This window comes from Thermobia domestica, chromosome 12, assembly GCF_964235325.1.
Source record: "Thermobia domestica chromosome 12, izTheDome1.hap1.1, whole genome shotgun sequence".
Lineage (NCBI taxonomy): Eukaryota > Metazoa > Arthropoda > Insecta > Zygentoma > Lepismatidae > Thermobia > Thermobia domestica.
Window position 1 is genome coordinate 69,523,989 of NC_137465.1, and position 18,810 is coordinate 69,542,798.

The 18,810-nt window shown below is 34.6% G+C and overlaps 1 protein-coding gene across 1 annotated transcript in view; it reads left to right on the plus strand.

Moving 5' to 3' along the window:
* LOC145666498 (putative ATP-dependent RNA helicase DHX34) overlaps window positions 1-18,810 on the plus strand; it is a 127,982-nt gene that overhangs the window by 59,328 nt on the left and 49,844 nt on the right. Inside the window, exons 7-9 of the mRNA XM_081733764.1 lie at window positions 4,896-5,028; window positions 10,681-10,829; window positions 17,452-17,656. Coding sequence (XP_081589890.1) covers window positions 4,896-5,028; window positions 10,681-10,829; window positions 17,452-17,656 — 487 coding nt within the window. The remainder of the gene's footprint in view (window positions 1-4,895; window positions 5,029-10,680; window positions 10,830-17,451; window positions 17,657-18,810) is intronic.

Sequence of the window (18,810 nt, forward strand, 5' to 3'; positions counted from 1 at the left end):
CACTCTCTTCACTACCCTCTACTCCACAAGAATTTTGCACTTACCACAGACTCTGCGAAAACTGATACATTTGTTCATGTTCAAATTACCTTTACGCCAGAACTTTTTTTTTTTTTTTCGAGATGGTTCGATTCTTTATATAGACGCATGCCAAATATACCAGCCCTCATAATGGATATCTTGAAATTAACATGAATTATAATCTGGATGATCAGCATTCTTCAATGGTACGAATAACGCCACTAGACATTACTAACATGATACTTACAAGAAGAATACGGCGCCAAATTTATAACGGTATTATCTACCGTCATATCAAAGAAGATCTCGTTATTTTACTTCATATTCTGGCAACGCTGTGTAATTTTGTCCTTCGAACCGGCTAATATCCACCTGATTGGAAATTATCTAAATTTCTCATGTTTCTAAAACCCCCATAAAGATACAACGGATCCTGGTCCATATAGACCGATTCAGCTCACGTCCACACTCGGCAAAAGCTTTAAGCACATCATAGTCCGCAGACTCCATAGCTCTGTTACCTAAACATCAATCCGGTTTCCGACCCGATCATAGACTCCTCGATATTATTACGAACCATTGTAATAAAAATGCATCCTCATGTCTACTTCTGTACGATCTTGAGAAAGTCTTTCATCGCATATAGCATAATGGTCTTGTATATAAGTTGCAGTTTTTTGATCTTCCGGCCTCATATATACGTATAGTGTACCACTTTCTTGCAAATCGTCTTGCGTATACCTCCATGAACAATAATTTATCTTTTCCAATTTTTCGTTGCATTAGTGTCCTGCAAGGCTCAGCTTTATCATCCTTATTATTTACCTTGTATGCTAGTGTTATACTTCCACGTTTGCAGATGATACTGTACTTCTGGCTTGTTGCAAAAATATGCCATAGAAGCTTTTAGCAACTGGTGTAATCAATGGAAGTTGAAATTGAATTATACCAAAACCCAGGCACTAGTAATGCTTCCACAAAAGAAACATAGTCGATTACGCCGTAATCCATCATTATTCGATATTAACGTAGGTCTACCCGTGCACTCCAGTACTACTGTGACATATATTGGAGTAATCTTTGATGCCACATTATCATGGAAACCTCACCTTCTTTCCATCAAGGAGAAATCTCAAAACTGTTTAAATCTATTGAAACGTCCTCGGACTTACACTCGGATACCATTTTGAATATTTATAAGGTGTTTCTTCGTCCATATCTCATTCGGTCACACTGTCTGGGTTAGTGCGAGTAATGGATATTTCCTTTTTGACCAAAGGTTGTAATTTAAAGGCACCATCGTGTAGAACTAGTCTTCAATATACTACATACCAAAAATCTCAGAAAAATATTTCTTCGTTACGGAGATATAACGCTTCAAACAATGAAAAAATGAGCTGCTTAAGTCACAGCAACACAAACAAGGGTTTTGGCGTAACGTCACAGGTCCGTAGCGCTCTGTGAGTGGTATTGGAAGCTTCAGGGAATCTTTTCATATTACAGTTTCTCACTGCAAACTACAAATAAATTTAGTAGAATAGTGAAAGGAAAAATGGTAGAATAAGTAATACACTTACGTATATAAACGTAACGTATTAATAAGACCTATTTTCCTAGCTTGAAATACATTAATGGTCATTTGTAATGTTCTATCATTACAAATATTTTAGATACTTATACACTTAAGGAGGATTACTTTACTATTTTATTACCTCAAAAACATTAGAGCCTAAGAACTATATCAGTTCATGCACAGATTGAGAATATCAAGGCTGTCATATATCGTTCCTTTATTTTGAAGATTTGTCGTGAATCTTCATGCTATTATTCTACGCCCACAAGTAAGCACTTTCTGCACCAAAAAGCTCTTAATCCCTTTAAAAATAATCGTATCCCATTACATCAGAGATGCAAATAACCACTCGCCCGGGGTGAGTGGTTCGTTGGTGCGGGCGAGTATTTTAATATCATACCGAAGGTAAGTAAATGATTTCTATTGTGGGATGTGGGCTAGTATCTTTTTTCTTGGGCGAGTAAAATTTTGTTGCTTATTTGCATCCCTGTATTACATCCTTTCATTTTTTCTACTATTTACTCTGCATATTAGCAATCGGTCATCCCACACCATTGCTACAACTATTCTTATCTTAATGCTACAAGAATCGTATCTATTGAAGCTTTCCTGGCGACGTATTGTGAACAGGAGTGTATATATATTCCATACACTCCATTGCACCATCATATTCGCCTGAAGATGAGGACGATGTCAGCCCTCGAAACGTCGCAAGATATAACAGTATTCACCTGGCTGCTAGCCCGAGAAGACTTGTTTACAAGAATCGTATTATATAGCGCTTTGCTTTCTTATATTTCTACAAGATAAATTCTTTTGTGGTCACCGCGGTGGTTTGAAGCTGAAGAAAGCTGTAACGAATAGAGACTTGACAGATGGTTAAGCTGCCGTAAGACCATCATAAACAAGATAAGGGCTCGAGAATTTTTCTTGTGACCTAGGCGCCGGTTCTCAAACCTAGGCACCATAATAATACAATTTCATACATGGGCCTTCATAATTTTATTTTTGATTTAACTTATTTATGAGCCAGACTCCTATTTCCAATCGGCTTGACTAACTGGCGTCCAGGACTTTTGGAGCCTGAACAAGAGGAATGTTTACAGAAATTCATTGTGTGTTACTTATGTTGGTACTTTAAAACTTCAGCTTTTTCTTTACAATGACCTCACACGAAATAGTGTTCTAAGTATATAAACATAAGTTTATTTATATTCTTCTCCCCTTCCGATAGGCCAGTATTCCCGGGAGGCTGCCCCTAAACTTTTCAAGGTAGGCTTGCAAATAAACCATAATATGGTGATGAACTATAATATGGTTGGATTTGCCCCCTAACTTCTATAGGGCCCCCCTACATATTTGGGGTGGCTACAACCCTGCCCTCAGCTCTGAGGTGATTAATGTTTGGTATATGGTAGCACATTTGCAAAAGATTGTGAAAGTATTGTGTGTTTTGTGTTCTGAGGTCCACAAGTTAAAAAAATAAAATAAAAGCAAACGTTTTAAGAGTTCAGCCTTTGCATTGAGTTTCGTCCAGTAGATTGGTTTCCCTTATATTGTTTCACTCACTGGAACAGGATATTGTGTCCATTACTCATCATGACATATCACAAACATTCATTATCAAAGGACATAGTGGATCAATAGTGCAGTGCTTACCTTTTGTGTGTGATACCTAGTTCGAATTCAAGCCATATGAATTTGTGATGGACAACATCGTGTCCGTGGGTTTTCTCGCGATTCAGATGTTTCCTCCCACATGACCATTCCACCGATTATTTTATAATCATTCACTCTTATTAATCATCCGTCTCCCTTTGCCTAGAGGACATATTCGTGGAACATAAAAGTAGAAATTTCATTTTATCTTATTCAGTAATAAGCCGCTATAACTAGTTTGTTATCATTACTGTGAGACCATACCTGTTTATTTGTTGGTTTAAATGTAAACTCATGTGCTCAAAACACTTCAACCAATTTGTAAATGTTCACATGGACTAATATAAACAATTTACGAGTATGTTCCATCTCTAAAGAAAACGACAATAAGCGCGCCGATATTATAATGAAATAATATTGCCAATGTGTAAAGTAGTTCCATAATAGCACTGTTAAATTATCAGAATGCTCATGAACATAATTATCATCGTAAGTTTGTGCGGCCTTGTGTTGAACTCAATAGAGAATTTACATTACTTTTACTTAGAGAAATGTTTTATCATGTATTAATTTCCTTGGGCTTCCCCCTGAGCGCATAACTAATTAGCACTATATTATCAAACAATGCTTTTATATTGTTGATTTTTTTCTTAAGAATGAATAAAATTCGCTTCGTAAGATCGGTCGGTGACCGAAACATGAGAATATTAATTAGTTTCTTACTTCAGGCTGCAAACAATGTCAATAATATAGGAAATTAGTACACTTCAACTTTGTCCTAAGATATTCAATATACTCAAATAATTAGTAATAAATATATAAATAAATAAATAGCTTGCTTTTTAAATAAACCTTAAATTCTGTTACTTTTCTTATTCTTTGTGTTATTAGCAACGTCGTACACATTTGAAAAACGTGCATCATATCTTTCGCTAAGCCGTTTCCGTAGTGAGTGGCGCAGACCTTTTCCGCTGTACCGACCTGTGACGTACAAACATGGTGGTCGTTGTTTTAAGCGCACGAAAATAGATCGGAATTCAATCGCAAATTTCGACTAGTTAGAATCGTCGCTTGTGCGAAAGGAAGTGTTTTCCGTAATCAGCTACCTCTAAAGTTTTTTTTTTATTATTTTTTATTTTTATTTTTTTATTTTTTTTTTAGAGCAATAAAAAAAATAGTGAAAATGTCCATTTCAACGAGTGACTACGTATTATATAGAATGCCGTGCGTTGCGTCTCCCTTTTTCTATCAACTTACCTAGTTCTACATCTCTTATACGTAAGACTAACTTTCCCGCACACCTGGAAGAGCTTCGCTCCTGGTATATCGATAAGAAATGGAGAACTCAGCACCATACGCTTATGGACACTATACATTTGATAGTAGCCTTTTCACTTTGTCTAAGTATTACTACCCTTACTCCTCCAAGTAAAAGTAATCTAAAGTATTGGGCTAGAAATATTCGTCAGCTTTTTATGCAGAATGTGAAATTATGTTTGCTGGTTAGCGTCGTTAGTAGTGTATTATATGTAATGAAATATAGAAGAAAAAAGTACTTATGGGTGAAAAATTTGTAGATATTTTAAGTAAAACCACTTATTATCTATTCAACCTCTGTCTACTCTTTTTATTTTTTATATAGGTACCTGGCAGATTACATCCAATCAAACTCCATTACCGACCTATTTTTGTGGAGGACAGGTTTTCGAAATCGGAACGAATAGATCCAGGACCGTACATTCAAATCTTGCAGCTTATTGATGAAAAATACGGAAGTAAGTGTACTGTTTTTTATTATAGTTGTTTATTTTATTAATTAAATAAAGTGAACCATGTTGCCTGTGCTATATTTCGAGTTAATCAAATAAATGTAAGCTTACTGAACTAAATTTTTGTTACTCCTGAGAGAATATTCCTAGTAGTGAGTAATAGTCTTGGCCTCAAAATAATACCCGCTTTTATGAGACTGCGGATGTTCGCAACATAAATTTCCAGCATCTCACATTGTAGTAGATTCTGAAGTTCCGTCATAGTACATGAATGCCTTTGTTAGAACTTCACCTTCTATCTCAGAGTCCCCACAATCTGGAAGCTATTGATATTAAAATTGCTGAAAGATCTTCACACGACTCACAGACATTTCACTCGTGTTCACGTGGCAGTTGTCATCTTGGAAACCAGGAAAAGTAATATGTGCATCCTGGAGATGTACAAGTGGTGACCTGTAAAAAAATTGACATTTCAGAGATGTGTTTTAAAATAATGTCACATAAAGATCAATCCGATCTAATGATAAATGTTTTAGTATTATGAGTTTCTTTGACGCATTGTGGACTATCATGGAAAACCAATACTACATGGAACATTTCAAGGCTTAACAAATCAAAGTCAAAAAATCAGTTACTGATAATTTGTACAAAATTCCGCATTTGAGAAATAAGACCCCCAAAAACCATTTAAAAACATACAATATTTATATTTTTTATCATCATTCATTACATTATATATGCTTTTTATTTTTATATGCTCGATATTGTTTCTGCACACTCAATATATTGATGATATTTTACAGTTGAAATGGTTAAGACACGAGCATGTAACAAAGTTTTAAAATTCTTGTGAAAAATAGTAGTAATTCTCAGCTGAAAGAAATGTAACTCTAATTGAAAATTTGAAAATCTGATTTTTATTAAATAAAAAGCATGACCTAAATTCAGTTAGTTTTTGTCAATATTCTGTCAATTTACATAGTCTTGAGCCAGTTATCTCTATCACTTTTTGACTATGAGTCGTAAACTGAACTATAAAGAAGGTATGGAGATCTTGATTACAGAGCTCTAATTCGAATTCGGTCCTCAGCTAATTTTGATTGTGAACTGGCAACTCTTCAGGCAGCTGTCCAGCTGTCTTATTTATATGTTGGAACATAAGATTGTTGGTCTTTGTAATAACATACGATTGATCGTAAGCTCATTAATACCATTAGTCCTACTTCACACTCACATGCAATTGATCAAAGACTCATCAGTGCTGTATGTTTATCAGCTGAATGTAACTCATTGGATTTACCTTGAAATAACTGGAAGCATTTTAAAACGATCACTATAAGTAACGTAGAGAAGGTCAAAATTATAAGGAAAGATGATCACAAGTAGAAAGAAACGTAAAAGATGCCAAAATTATAAGAAAACCTTCATCGCAAGGAGAAAGAAACGTAAAGGAGGTCAATATTATGGATAATATCATCACAAGTAGAAAGAAAATTGTTTGAATCATATTACATTAGGGTCAATTTACATATTCTATTTTATTGAAACACCCAATGTTAAATTTACATGAGAGCAACCTTGGTAAGAAATTGATAAAACTATACGCATTTTCGTTCAAAAATGCCCATCCCAGTAACTTTTAAATTAAATAAAGTAACTCAATTGTCCAATTGTACCAAGAGGCTATCAGATTGAAACAGTCCGTATATTGGTGAAATTTGGCATCTCAAATAAAATAAAGTGAAATATTTCAAAATGTAAGTAGTGTGTCTTATATTGTTATATTTATATATAACTGTCATCTCCAAGTTTTGAGCTTGTGTGTAAGTGATCGCCAATAGTTAAAACACAAGACTGCTCTATACGAGGCTGGGGTCATACTCTGTCACGTGATCTGTGATGTACTCGTGACGTTGAGTGACGACAAGAAACGAGCTAGGTTACCCGCAGAGCTTGCGGAAGACATTTCCCGCATCTATGGAAATACGGAGATTTTACCACCTTGTAAATTCTATGAAAAGAGGATAATAGTATAAAAATTTCGGATGAAAGAAACGAAATAGGAAAAAAAAAATATATATATATATATAAATAATTTCGTAATTTGGACTACGTTAACCTTACAGTATTCGCCCAGATCACCACATTTAGTTACATTTGTATTATTAAAACTAAGATGGAAAATACTGGGGACAGGGATCACTCAATTCTATTTGTATCTTGGCAACAGGGACGTAGCCAGGGGATAGTCCATGGGGTGTAGATTCTCCCGAATGTTAAGATGAAACGGAAAAATGCTACCTATAAATAGCATTTTTCACACTAACTTTAGAAGTTGCATTCTACTCCCCCTCATACACACAAACAGCGAAATAAAGTTTCTGGCTATGACATAATGTCAAACGAGTAAATGAGAAGTAATTAACAAATTTCTATTTTTTTAAAAAAATAATTTACGTAAGAAATTTGAGTCGACTTGCTATATTTACAAAAAATGCATAATGTTAAAAACTATTCTACTAAAAGACATCATTTTTTTTTTCTCGAGAAATATAAAATAAAGAACTTACCCTCTCCTTCGATAGATACGTTAAGCTTCATTGTATGACTACTTCACTAACTTTTTCACTTTCTTTTGTTAAACGTGACTTGGTGAACTAACATTGTTTATATGCCTAATCCCAATAATAGTTCTTAATCTTATAAATCTTTCTTTTACATTAAGAGGCACATGTAGTATATTGCGCGATATCAATTCGGATAAGGTTTTCACAACTTTTGCCCTGTGTCAAAACTATGTTGAACCGTGAAACTTCAAAAATTCTCTGTTCATGAACATCACATCTTCATAAAATTTATTCGACGGGTGCACAAGACTACCTCTAGAGGGAAACGACAACCATGAAACTTTATGTTCTATTATTTTCTTGTCCTCTGAGTATAATTCTGGATATTTTTTACCTGTTCTCATCACTATTTTCCTCCAGCATTTCGTGTACAGAGTTCCGATAAAGCCCTTCATGTTCAATTGTATAATTACCACTTGAACATTCACCAGTTTTATGTTTGAGGTTTTCAACTATACTCTGTGATTCTTTCAATAGTAATTTAAAACTCGGAGGAAGCATATGGCTCGACACTGTGTTCACTCACATTCAAATTTGAACTTACAGCGGAAACATTGCGACTTAAAATTAGTTTTCTTAATCGATACTTAACTTCAACTGGTATAATATGATCATACTGTCCACCAGCAAAGCGCAGCTGCGAAAAGAGATTCTCTAAGCAGTCCTGGCTAAGTCTACTCGTTAATATAAATTTATATTGTATACCATATTTACTTTTGACATATTCATATAAATATATTAAAGATTTAATAGATATTGCAATACCTTCCTGAAATGGCAAAATATTTTTGCTTCCTACTTTTCTTATACCTAAGGTAAGATTTAGCATTTTTGACAAAATACTTAATTGGAATTGAATAGAATTCCCAAAAGCACTTCTTAAGGGCTTTCTAAAATTGAAAGGTAGGCGCGAATTAAAAACATCAAAAAATTTATCTACAACCAAAATGAAGTTCGATGTTTTCTCCTTTGGATACACATATCGCACTGCCTTTGCAACACTTTCCGAAAAAAAAAAAGTTCTATTGCATATTTCACGCACTGTCTGTCTGTTCCGTGAACGTTAGTATGAATGTTACGAAGCTTGGAACATATTTTAATTTCATTACAGTCATATTTCAAAAGAACTACTAATGGGAATTTTGAAATTCTCTCTCCTGATGGCGATACATATCCTTCATCTAAGAAATGATTCCTTAATAACTTAATCATGTGAGGAATATCGGCAAAAAAGAATATATTTCTTTCGGTGACGAAAGGTTTGCGATATGTTGTGTTATTCATTGTTATCCCTAACTCTTTCCAAAGACACCTATTTGATCCTCTAAGATCTCATACTGCCCTATTTCTTCTAAAGCTTGGACAATTTTGTTAAATAATGTTTTTGTAAAGCTAATATCAAAATCAAAATATATTGGTTGTTTCCATTTACCCACTAGTCCTCAAACCATCACCACTAACACCTGTTTAGAAGGTCCATATACAGTATCAGTACGTTTGTCATAACAAGCTTTTTAAAGAATGTTCAGTTCATCAAACGAGATCACACACAATTTTTCTGAAACAGACAGTTTCACCTCTAGCCTTCAATATGCATATGACTCGCTTCAGAAGACCTGGTTCACATTTTCTTGAACGAAACCAACGGCGAATGGTACTTACTCTCGGCAGTAGAAAGTGGCACTTTTTGCGGAAGGACATGTATGTTTTCTTTAACAAAGTCCAAAGAGACAAACACATTGTCATATCTTCTTGTTGCCACTTAGTTCTCGTTTTCTGATTAAGTAGACAATCAATCTGGCTCTCAGTGAATGACGTTTGTAAAATTCTTCGAACTTCACTCGCTACGAATCTGCGCTGCTTTTTTTTTTTCCGCAAATTCGAAATTTGAGCTTAACAAGCTCTGTTACGCCTTTTTTCGGTTTCTAGTTCATCTTTAAATTATTTAACTGCGCACGTAATTCTTCGTTTTCTTTTACTAAGTTATTTTGGAGAACATTATCATATATATTATCACTCGGTACACTTTTACACTTCTTCTTAGGATATGATGGGATTCTTCTAGTATGCTCGCTAATTGTTGTTTCCTATCTTACTTACTGTCGATCACCTCGTTGTGATTTTTTGGGAGAAAATAAGACTGTAAACTTATTTTAGGGACTGCGTCTTGTTTAAAACGTTTTCTGAGAGGGAGGCCTAATAATTCATGTTCCAAGTCACGCTCATAATCATCACTACAAAAATGCGCAAATTCGACTGTTTTCGGGCTTAAAACTGTCTTTTCGTTTGCACCTCACTGTCCACACCGCAGAGACCGCAGAATCCTTTGGGAAACGATGAAATGTAATGACTGTATTGCAACTTCTGCAGTTGTTCTTACAAGTTGAAACAGCACACTCAGACGGGATTTTCTTTAGATAATAGACATGCACTCACTCACTCAGTATTAACATATGAATATATGATAATAATGAAAAAATACACACAATAAAACATAGCTGATAACACAGTCGAAACACAAACTAATTTCTAACAGAAACGCTTCTCAAATTCTTCTTTTCAGCCACACATGTTTCCCATTATTTTGTATTTATGTGTGTTGTTGTTGTTGAATTTCAGTTTAGCGTCCCTTTCAGCAGCGAGGCTATGTGAGACGTGGACCTACTGATTAACGTGGAATCCAAACCACATGAGCTCCCGCCGGGAATCGAACCCGGGTCTCTCGCGCCAAAAGCGCGTATGCTCACCTCTTAGTTTTATGTGTGTGTGTGTGTGTGTTTATCCCTTTAGTTGTCGCCATGTGAAGTCATAGTTTGACCACTGCTTCCGTGGAAAAAAGGGGCGTGTCTGACCCTAGTCTTATATAGAGTAGTCTGGGTCAAAACAGTGGTTTCGTAGTAGTGTTTTTCTGAAAAAAGACTAAAGTGAATATGCGAGACTTCATCTGAGTTCAAGACCAATAATAACAATAATCTATCATTGTTGTAAAGCACATACTTAATTTTTTAATTAAGATAAAATATATTTTCAGAGGATGAGCGTGGTGATGTATTGATATTTCTCAGTGGTATGAGCGAAATTTCGACGATTATGGAAGCAGCAAAATTATATGCTCAACAAACACAGGGCTGGATAATTATCCCATTGCACAGCACTCTCTCTATAGCGGAACAAGATAAGGTAATTACTTCAGGTAGTAGAATAGCTTTTATTCGTTGTCGCAGTATTGACTACGAATTTCACTGCAAAAATGAAACTGTGCTGTTATTTGTAATACTGTGCAATACTATTTCCTTATGTAGATTACTAGGCTTGAATTTTGAATAAGCCTTTGTTATGAAATCCATTAAAAGTTATACGAGTTCAACTACAATTTCTTCAGTAATATTTTAATTCAACAATACAAATTGTAGCTGAAAATAAATAAATATGTATATGTTCAGATCATCCATTCATACTTTTAGGCTTACTTTTTAAATAAGACCAATGCTTCAATGCTATGAATTTCCATCTCCATTTTCATCTTGTCATCTTTATAGATGTTAAGTTCTCCTGAAAAAGATTTTCTCAGAATACAATAGAACCAAATAAAGACTAAATCCCCTTTTGCTCTATATTCGCTTTTATTTTCATATCTCTCTATATTAAATTATAAATAGATACCTCCATGAATGTAAATACTCGCTCCCTCAAAAAATATCTAAAGCACTCTCTAACTGTGACTCCTAACTCTGCCCGTATTAATTATTTGTCTCTCACAACAATCAACAAATTCGCTTTCGTCCTATAGAAGCGGTTAGTACATAACACGAGGTGTGTTCAGAAAAAGACCGATTTTTTTTAAATAGTAAACCAACAGCTGCAAGTGGTGTGCTACGGTGGGCAGAAGTTCGGTTTCTGAAGGTCCAAGGACTAGACGAGCTTCCACGTTAACAGACGACCAACTTGCTGAAATTGTGCGCACTTTATAGCTCGCGACAAAACATAACCAATTTTTTCCTCGAAGGTCAAGATCTAAGGGTTTACTTGTCCCTACCATAAATCCTTCATTGTAACTAGATTCCGGCGTTGTCGCTCCAACTCAGGTAGAACTGTATAAAGCTCTCAGTATGGCTAACCCCATTACGGTTATCATAGTAGCCCGAGCCCGTGCAGACCTCTAAACACATTACCCCACAGAAATGAGTGCCATAAGTCCAGGCCTTCTAAAGGCTGTTGCGCCAGGAATTTAGTTATTATTATTATTGCTAATAATAATATGTAATATTAGTAATAGGCTTAATAAAGATTCTGCCTGTTTATCTGCTCTGCTTGTAAGTATATTATTTCTAACTTTAAGGTATAGTTATACAGGTCAATATATAATTGATCAGTTTCTTTCTAATGTGATTCGTCACGTATATAAAAACTGGACAAACTACAAATTAGGATACTATACACAGGAAATTAATAATTATAGCTTTATTACTCAGATATTAACCTGCATACATTAATACATATGAGGATTTAGGTTCTTAATAGAATGCTTTTTAATCATTTCTTTTTTTTAAAGAAAGTTTTAAATTGTCATTACAGACAGATGGCCTGTCGAATAATAATAATAATAATAATAATGTTTTCCCAGGACATTGAACAAAGTTATCATGTCTTGCAAAATATTTTTGATGGAGACAAAGATCATGTTGTCATCGAGATAGATCAATCGTCCTCAGAAACTGAGGAAAACGAAAACGAGGACATGTTTTGAACTCTTGAAGTGTTAAGTTCCAATTGTTTATTTTATCTATTTATGTGAGATTGATTCTAAGTTGCATGAAGGGCATAAACAATTAATAATAATAATAATAATAATAATAATATTTATAAAAGACTAACATTAGTGGATCAAGCTAACTCCTAATAGTAAATTACGTTGATGCTCATTGCAATAATATAATGCAATAATTTAGATTTGAGCATTTATATTTATCTATCCGCAAGTTCGTTGGTCGGCTACCTAAAAAAAAAGAAAGAAAAAAAGGGAATGCAAACAATTAGAGCTCTTAAGTATTGACTTTAACCTATAATTAGTGCTTCAACTTTTCGGGTAAACTGTACCCGCCCGATACCCATTGCATTTGGTTTACTCGATCCTTAGACCTGATAAACCCGTTTGACCCGTGTTTGGCCTGTTTGGACCGTTTGAACCGATAGACTCGTTATGAGTTCGTACATGATAATTAGAACATTGTGTTATGATAATAAAGTGAAACAACAGATCATTTACAATAATGACAGACTAAACTTGTTTATGGGGGGCGCGGTGGCTCAGTGGTAGAGCGTTCACCTCTGATGCTTGGGGTCCCGGGTTCGATCCCAGCCCCCGCCAAGTGAACTTTGTGGTGGACAAACACCGTGCTCGTGGGTTTTCTCGGGGTTCTCCCGTTTCCTCCCACTTTCTTCATTCCACCATTTCACTCATCTCTCATTATCACCGTCTCCTTTAGCCTAACCGGCATAACCGTGGGACGTAAAACTCAAAGATTTCATTTCATTTTTACTAAACTTGTTTTCATAAAAACGGGATTATCAGGTCATCCCTATTCATACAGTTCAATCGGGCAAACCCGATTGATATGGGTAAAAATACAATATCGGTCCAATGTGTGGTCCAGTTTCTATTCTATTTTCCTAGCATTATCGCAAATGCACAGTAGCCCGAAATGGCTCGAACGTAAAACTACTACTACTACTATTATTATTATTATTATTATTATTATTATTATTATTATTATTATTATTATTATCATCATCATCATCATCATCATCATCATCATCATCATCATCATCATCATCATCATCATCATCATCATCATCATCATCATCATCATCATCATCATCATCATCATCATCATCATCATCATCATCATCATCATCATCATCATCATCATCATCATCATCATCATCATCATCATCATCATCATCATCATCATCATCATCATCATCATCATCATCATCATCATCATCATCATCATCATCATCATCATCATCATCATCATCATCATCATCATCATCATCATCATCATCATCATCATCATCATCATCATCATCATCATCATCATCATCATCATCATCATCATCATCATCATCATCATCATCATCATCATCATCATCATCATCATCATCATCATCATCTTCTTCTTCTTCTTCTTCTTCTTCTTCTTCTTATTATTATTATTATTATTATTATTATTATTATTATTATTATATTAATAGGAGAGAAAATTACTTGTTGAATGACCTGTACGTATTTTATCCTTATTTTAAATGGTTATTCTGGTTTTATGTATCTGCTTATTGGTTTGCAACACTCAGAAAGAATAGTTCGAGACTTCATTGTTTACCCTGGCGACAGGGAGAGCGGCTAAGCTTTTGTAATGCCGGCAACATCCAACTGGTTGACAAACCGCACGTGGCCGCTAACAACCATATGACAGTTTTACTGCTGATAAGAAAACTTGGGTTAGCTGTGAAAACCATTATACTTAGTGTACTTAGTAAAAATCTTCGTTTAATTGTTTGTGAGGCTGCTGAAGATATGTTGGTATAAATATGGAACTTTACCATTAAGTTCTGAGTGAAAACTTACAAATTATCTGAAAAAAACATCGCATTTGCGTTGTCCCCACGCACCCTATCTTTCAGACTTGGCCTTGGCAGACCTTTTTGTATTTCCCAATCTTAAAACCACTTTGAAAGGACGTCGTACTCGGTCCATAGACGAAATTCAGGAAAATGCGACGACAGTACTGCACCCTATCGAAAAAAGTTACTTCCAGCATGCATTCCAAAATTGGAATAACAGTGGCAACACTGTATGAACAATAAAGGGGAGTACTTTGGAATATATAGTGGTTGGATGTATGTATAATGAGTAGAGACACGATTTTGTGGTAAACAAAAATTCGCAGTTTCGTTATAAAAAATAAGCGTAAAGCGGGATAAAATCGTGAATAAAAATTCAATGTAAGAACACTATTTTCCTTGGCAATTACAATTAATTACCTTTTATTTCACCTTAATTTCCACTCATCAATCACCATGATATGAGCTTATGCATGACTATATCAAACAATATTTGAGTTTTTAAAAAATAACACTAAGCATCCTCACTGAATAAAAGTATCATTTAAAAAAAACACACACAAAGATAGAACATTAATAGAAAAAAAAATAACTTTAGTATTCACAGTTTACTTATGCAAATAACACTTAAGCATTGTTTCAATGTTTTCTGGTGTTAAATTTGTTCTTTTGCCGGTAAGTATGTCATTGTAAGAAGAGAGAGCCCTCTCCTCATCAACATTCGAAACTGATATGTACACTCATGTCCAAAATGATTGTCGCATATCTATAACGTCTTCTTGTAAGACATAATTTGATAATGATTTTGCAGAGTGCTTTTAATACTGATACTATGTGTATAATAGGGAGATGAATGTTTGTGGTAAATTTCATAGGGAAAGAATTATAAATACGAAAATTAGTATGAGTGAAACAAAATGTTGCTAATGGACAAGAAAGTTTTATTTTCGTTTTATTGTTCTTATTTACTGCTCTTTTGACATGAAATGTGTTACATACATGTCTTTGCCGATTATACACATACTTAAAATGTAAGAAATACGGGGCAAATTCGTTATCAAATTATATTCCTACAACAACATATTTATAGACATGCGACAATAATTCTGGATAGGAGTGTACATAAGTTGGAGACACTTTCCAACGATTTCTGAATGCTCATTTAATATACCGCGCAACACTCTTTCCACACTATCCACTTCACCCGTAGATACCGTTTGGAGCTCGCATGTAAAATTTCAAAAATTCATGGTGGTCTGTTTTCTCAAAAATGAGAATTTTCATCACATTGCGTTGAAAAATTGTCACTTTTGAGTAAATTTCGTTTAATATCGGACTTGTTGCAAATTTCGCTGATTCGACAGAATTTCGCGTTTAATCGCGAGCGTTATATGGCCTAACAAACGGTGAAAAAATATATATTTTATGTACACAACGTTTTCGCACAAAACTGATACATTTCGCGTTTTCGCGTGTCACCAAAAAATCGTGTCTCTAATAATGAGCAATAAAACAAGAACGGCAAAAGTCGGTCTTTTTGTGACACACCTCGTACATAATCAGTTTCTACCCAATATCAAAGATGGTTGGGGAAGAGATAGAACGTACTCTCGGGAAGCTATATCGATTGCAAAATACTGCATCTCGATATCTCTTATCGTTTTTACTCTACGGAAATAAGTATTAAAACCGGAAGTAGTAGTAATTTTAACCACTTCCGGTTTTGGTAGTGTTGTGTGGGGATGGTATAAATCCTTGATACCCTGAATCGATTGCAGAAAACCGCTTGACGCTGTGTGTTGCCATTTTTGTTCTATAGCGATAAATGTTGAAACCGGAAGTCGATAATTTGAACCACTTCCGGTTTGAATAGAGGATTAGTGAAGAAGGTAAAACCTATTCTTGAAACAATGAATCAATTGCAGAAAACTACATTTCGATATCTCTTACCGTTTTTGTAATGTGGAAATCAGTGTGTATCTGATTAGCAGATTGAAACCGGAAGTAATAGTAAATTTGAACCGCTTATGGTTTCGTAGACTTTTCGGAATAGTTATGGCACGTTGCCTTGAGACACTGAATTGTTTGCAAAAAAACAGCTTCTCGCTATCTTGTGGACCGTTTTTTTCTGTGGCGATAAACGTTGAAACCGGAAAGGACTAATTTAAACCACTTCCGGTTTGAATAGAATTAACGAAGGAGATGGAACCTATTCTTGAGATGCTGAAGCGATTGCAAGAGACCACATCTCGATATCTCTTTGCGTTTTTGCTCTGATACGTGTCGATAAACGGACGGATGGACAAAGCCGTTCTAAACGACTTCAGACACTTTTGCATAACATAGTTTGGAAGTCTAAACAGGGGATGCACACACAGGGTAGGCCCCTTCTCCCCCCCCCCCAAAAAAAAAAGAAATTACATTGAGTTATTAGAACATATCACAAGATTTAATTGAAGATATGGATGAATTCGAAGCTTTTAGCATGTGAAGATCCCGGTACTGAATATCATTAAACCTGTATGGTCTTTGACAATGCATACAGAAGAAGGCATCCGAAATATTATATGTTATTTCCTTAGGAATACATAGAAAGATTAGTACTAAGTATATTTTCATATAATTAGTAATATAAAAGACGTACACGTAACATGACAGGAACGAAAGTTCGTACTTATCAGAAGTTTTCTATTTAATGAGTATAAAAATATCATTTAAGAACGAAAGTTTGTACTTATCAAAAGTTCTGTACTTAATGAGTATAAGAATATCATTTAACCACTCAACAATTTGAATGTCCCAAAAACAATTTATAACTAACAATGTCCATCAGGGAAGCGATTGTCAGTTATTATTGATTACTTAAAAACACGGTTAAACCCATAATGATTCATTATTACAGACGCACAGGTCTGCAAATATATACTACTATTTCGCAACAGTTCCTCTAAATTAAGTTGCATAACAGCATAAATTGTAATGTTGTCACAATGCTTTTTTGTTTCTAGTTTAACTTTAGTCCTGTAAAATTTAATGATGTGTAGCACCTGGAGAGCTTTACTGATTACTGATTAGCAGATGAAAGTTAGTTTTTGAGTTACAGAAGTTCTCAAAAACAAATGTGAATAGTTACAATAGGCAGTATAAAACTTTCAGTTACATCAGTTCTCTCTTATAGGTATTTGATTACGCGCCGGAAGGAGTTCGTAAATGTATTTTGTCAACCAACATTGCTGAGACATCCATAACCATTGATGGTGTGAGGTTTGTTGTTGACTCTGGAAAAGTAAAGGAAATGATGTATGATCCAGCTTGCAGAATGCAAAGACTAAAGGAATTCTGGATTAGCCAAGCAAGTGCAGAGCAAAGAAAGGGACGAGCAGGTAATGAATTCAACTAACATAGTAACAGCTGAAAAAATTGATATAAACATGTTTCCAGAACTATACACGCTAAAATATTTCGGGCAATAAACCTTTGCCCATCTTTAAAACAAGAAAGCAAAAAAGGATACTGATAGAATTACATGCAAACGTATTATTGTATCAGGTGCTGAGTCCATTTTCGTGTATCATTACTGTTCCCTTATTTATCCAGTGAACAGATTATTTCGTATCCAGGCCTGCCACTAGTTAGAATTTTCTTAAAATATCAAATATGCTGCAGCAAACCACAAAGTGCAAGAAAGAGGAGGCCTAGCGTACAGCATGTCAAATTTAAATAACTTTCAGCGTTGAAAAGGGTGTATTCCAGCTGATGGTAAATTTACTTTATGCCTTTGGCTCTCATTGACTGGTACATTGATAATTCACGCCTACACGTAGCAGAGGCTGAAAGGAATTCTCAAGTAATCAGATAAATGCATATTTCCTTCAGATTTCAATGAACTTTGAGTTAACTAAAAAAAAAAAAACTTCATTTATAGTTTTTCTTCTTCTGAGCTTAGAAAATGTTTAGTAAAATGTCCTTTTTTCAAAATGTATTTATATTATATATACATTTACTTAAATTAAATTTGGTTTGTAAATTGAATACACAGATTTTATTGTCAATAGAATCTTTAGTATTTATCGATCAATAGAATCTTTAGTATTCTTTGGACTGCTAAGTTTTATTCCCTTCCATTCTTTGGTCGGGGCAGTGGTAGATAGAACACAAGAACATTATGTCTTGGAAAATAAAGGTAAAAAGGGACTTAATTTAACGAGAATACTGGTTGTGTGATAAAGTAACAATTTACACATTCCTGTAAAATGAAGTAGAAATTGCTCGTTGATTTCCGTGTTAATAAATTTTTAGAAAACACGTAAAATTGACAGAAGCTGAGGGTCTAGTTACTCCAAACTCTGATCCAAACGGACACAACTGTTGTGTTTTCCAGAGAGAGCAAAAGTATTTCCAGTGTTGTCACATAATCTGGCGAAACATTGTGAAAAAATATTAAGATTTCTGTAAGTTTTATTTACTCAAAGTTACACATTTCGAGGTATTAGTTATGATGTAGTGTGTCCAAGACATATACCATTCTCTTTGGTGT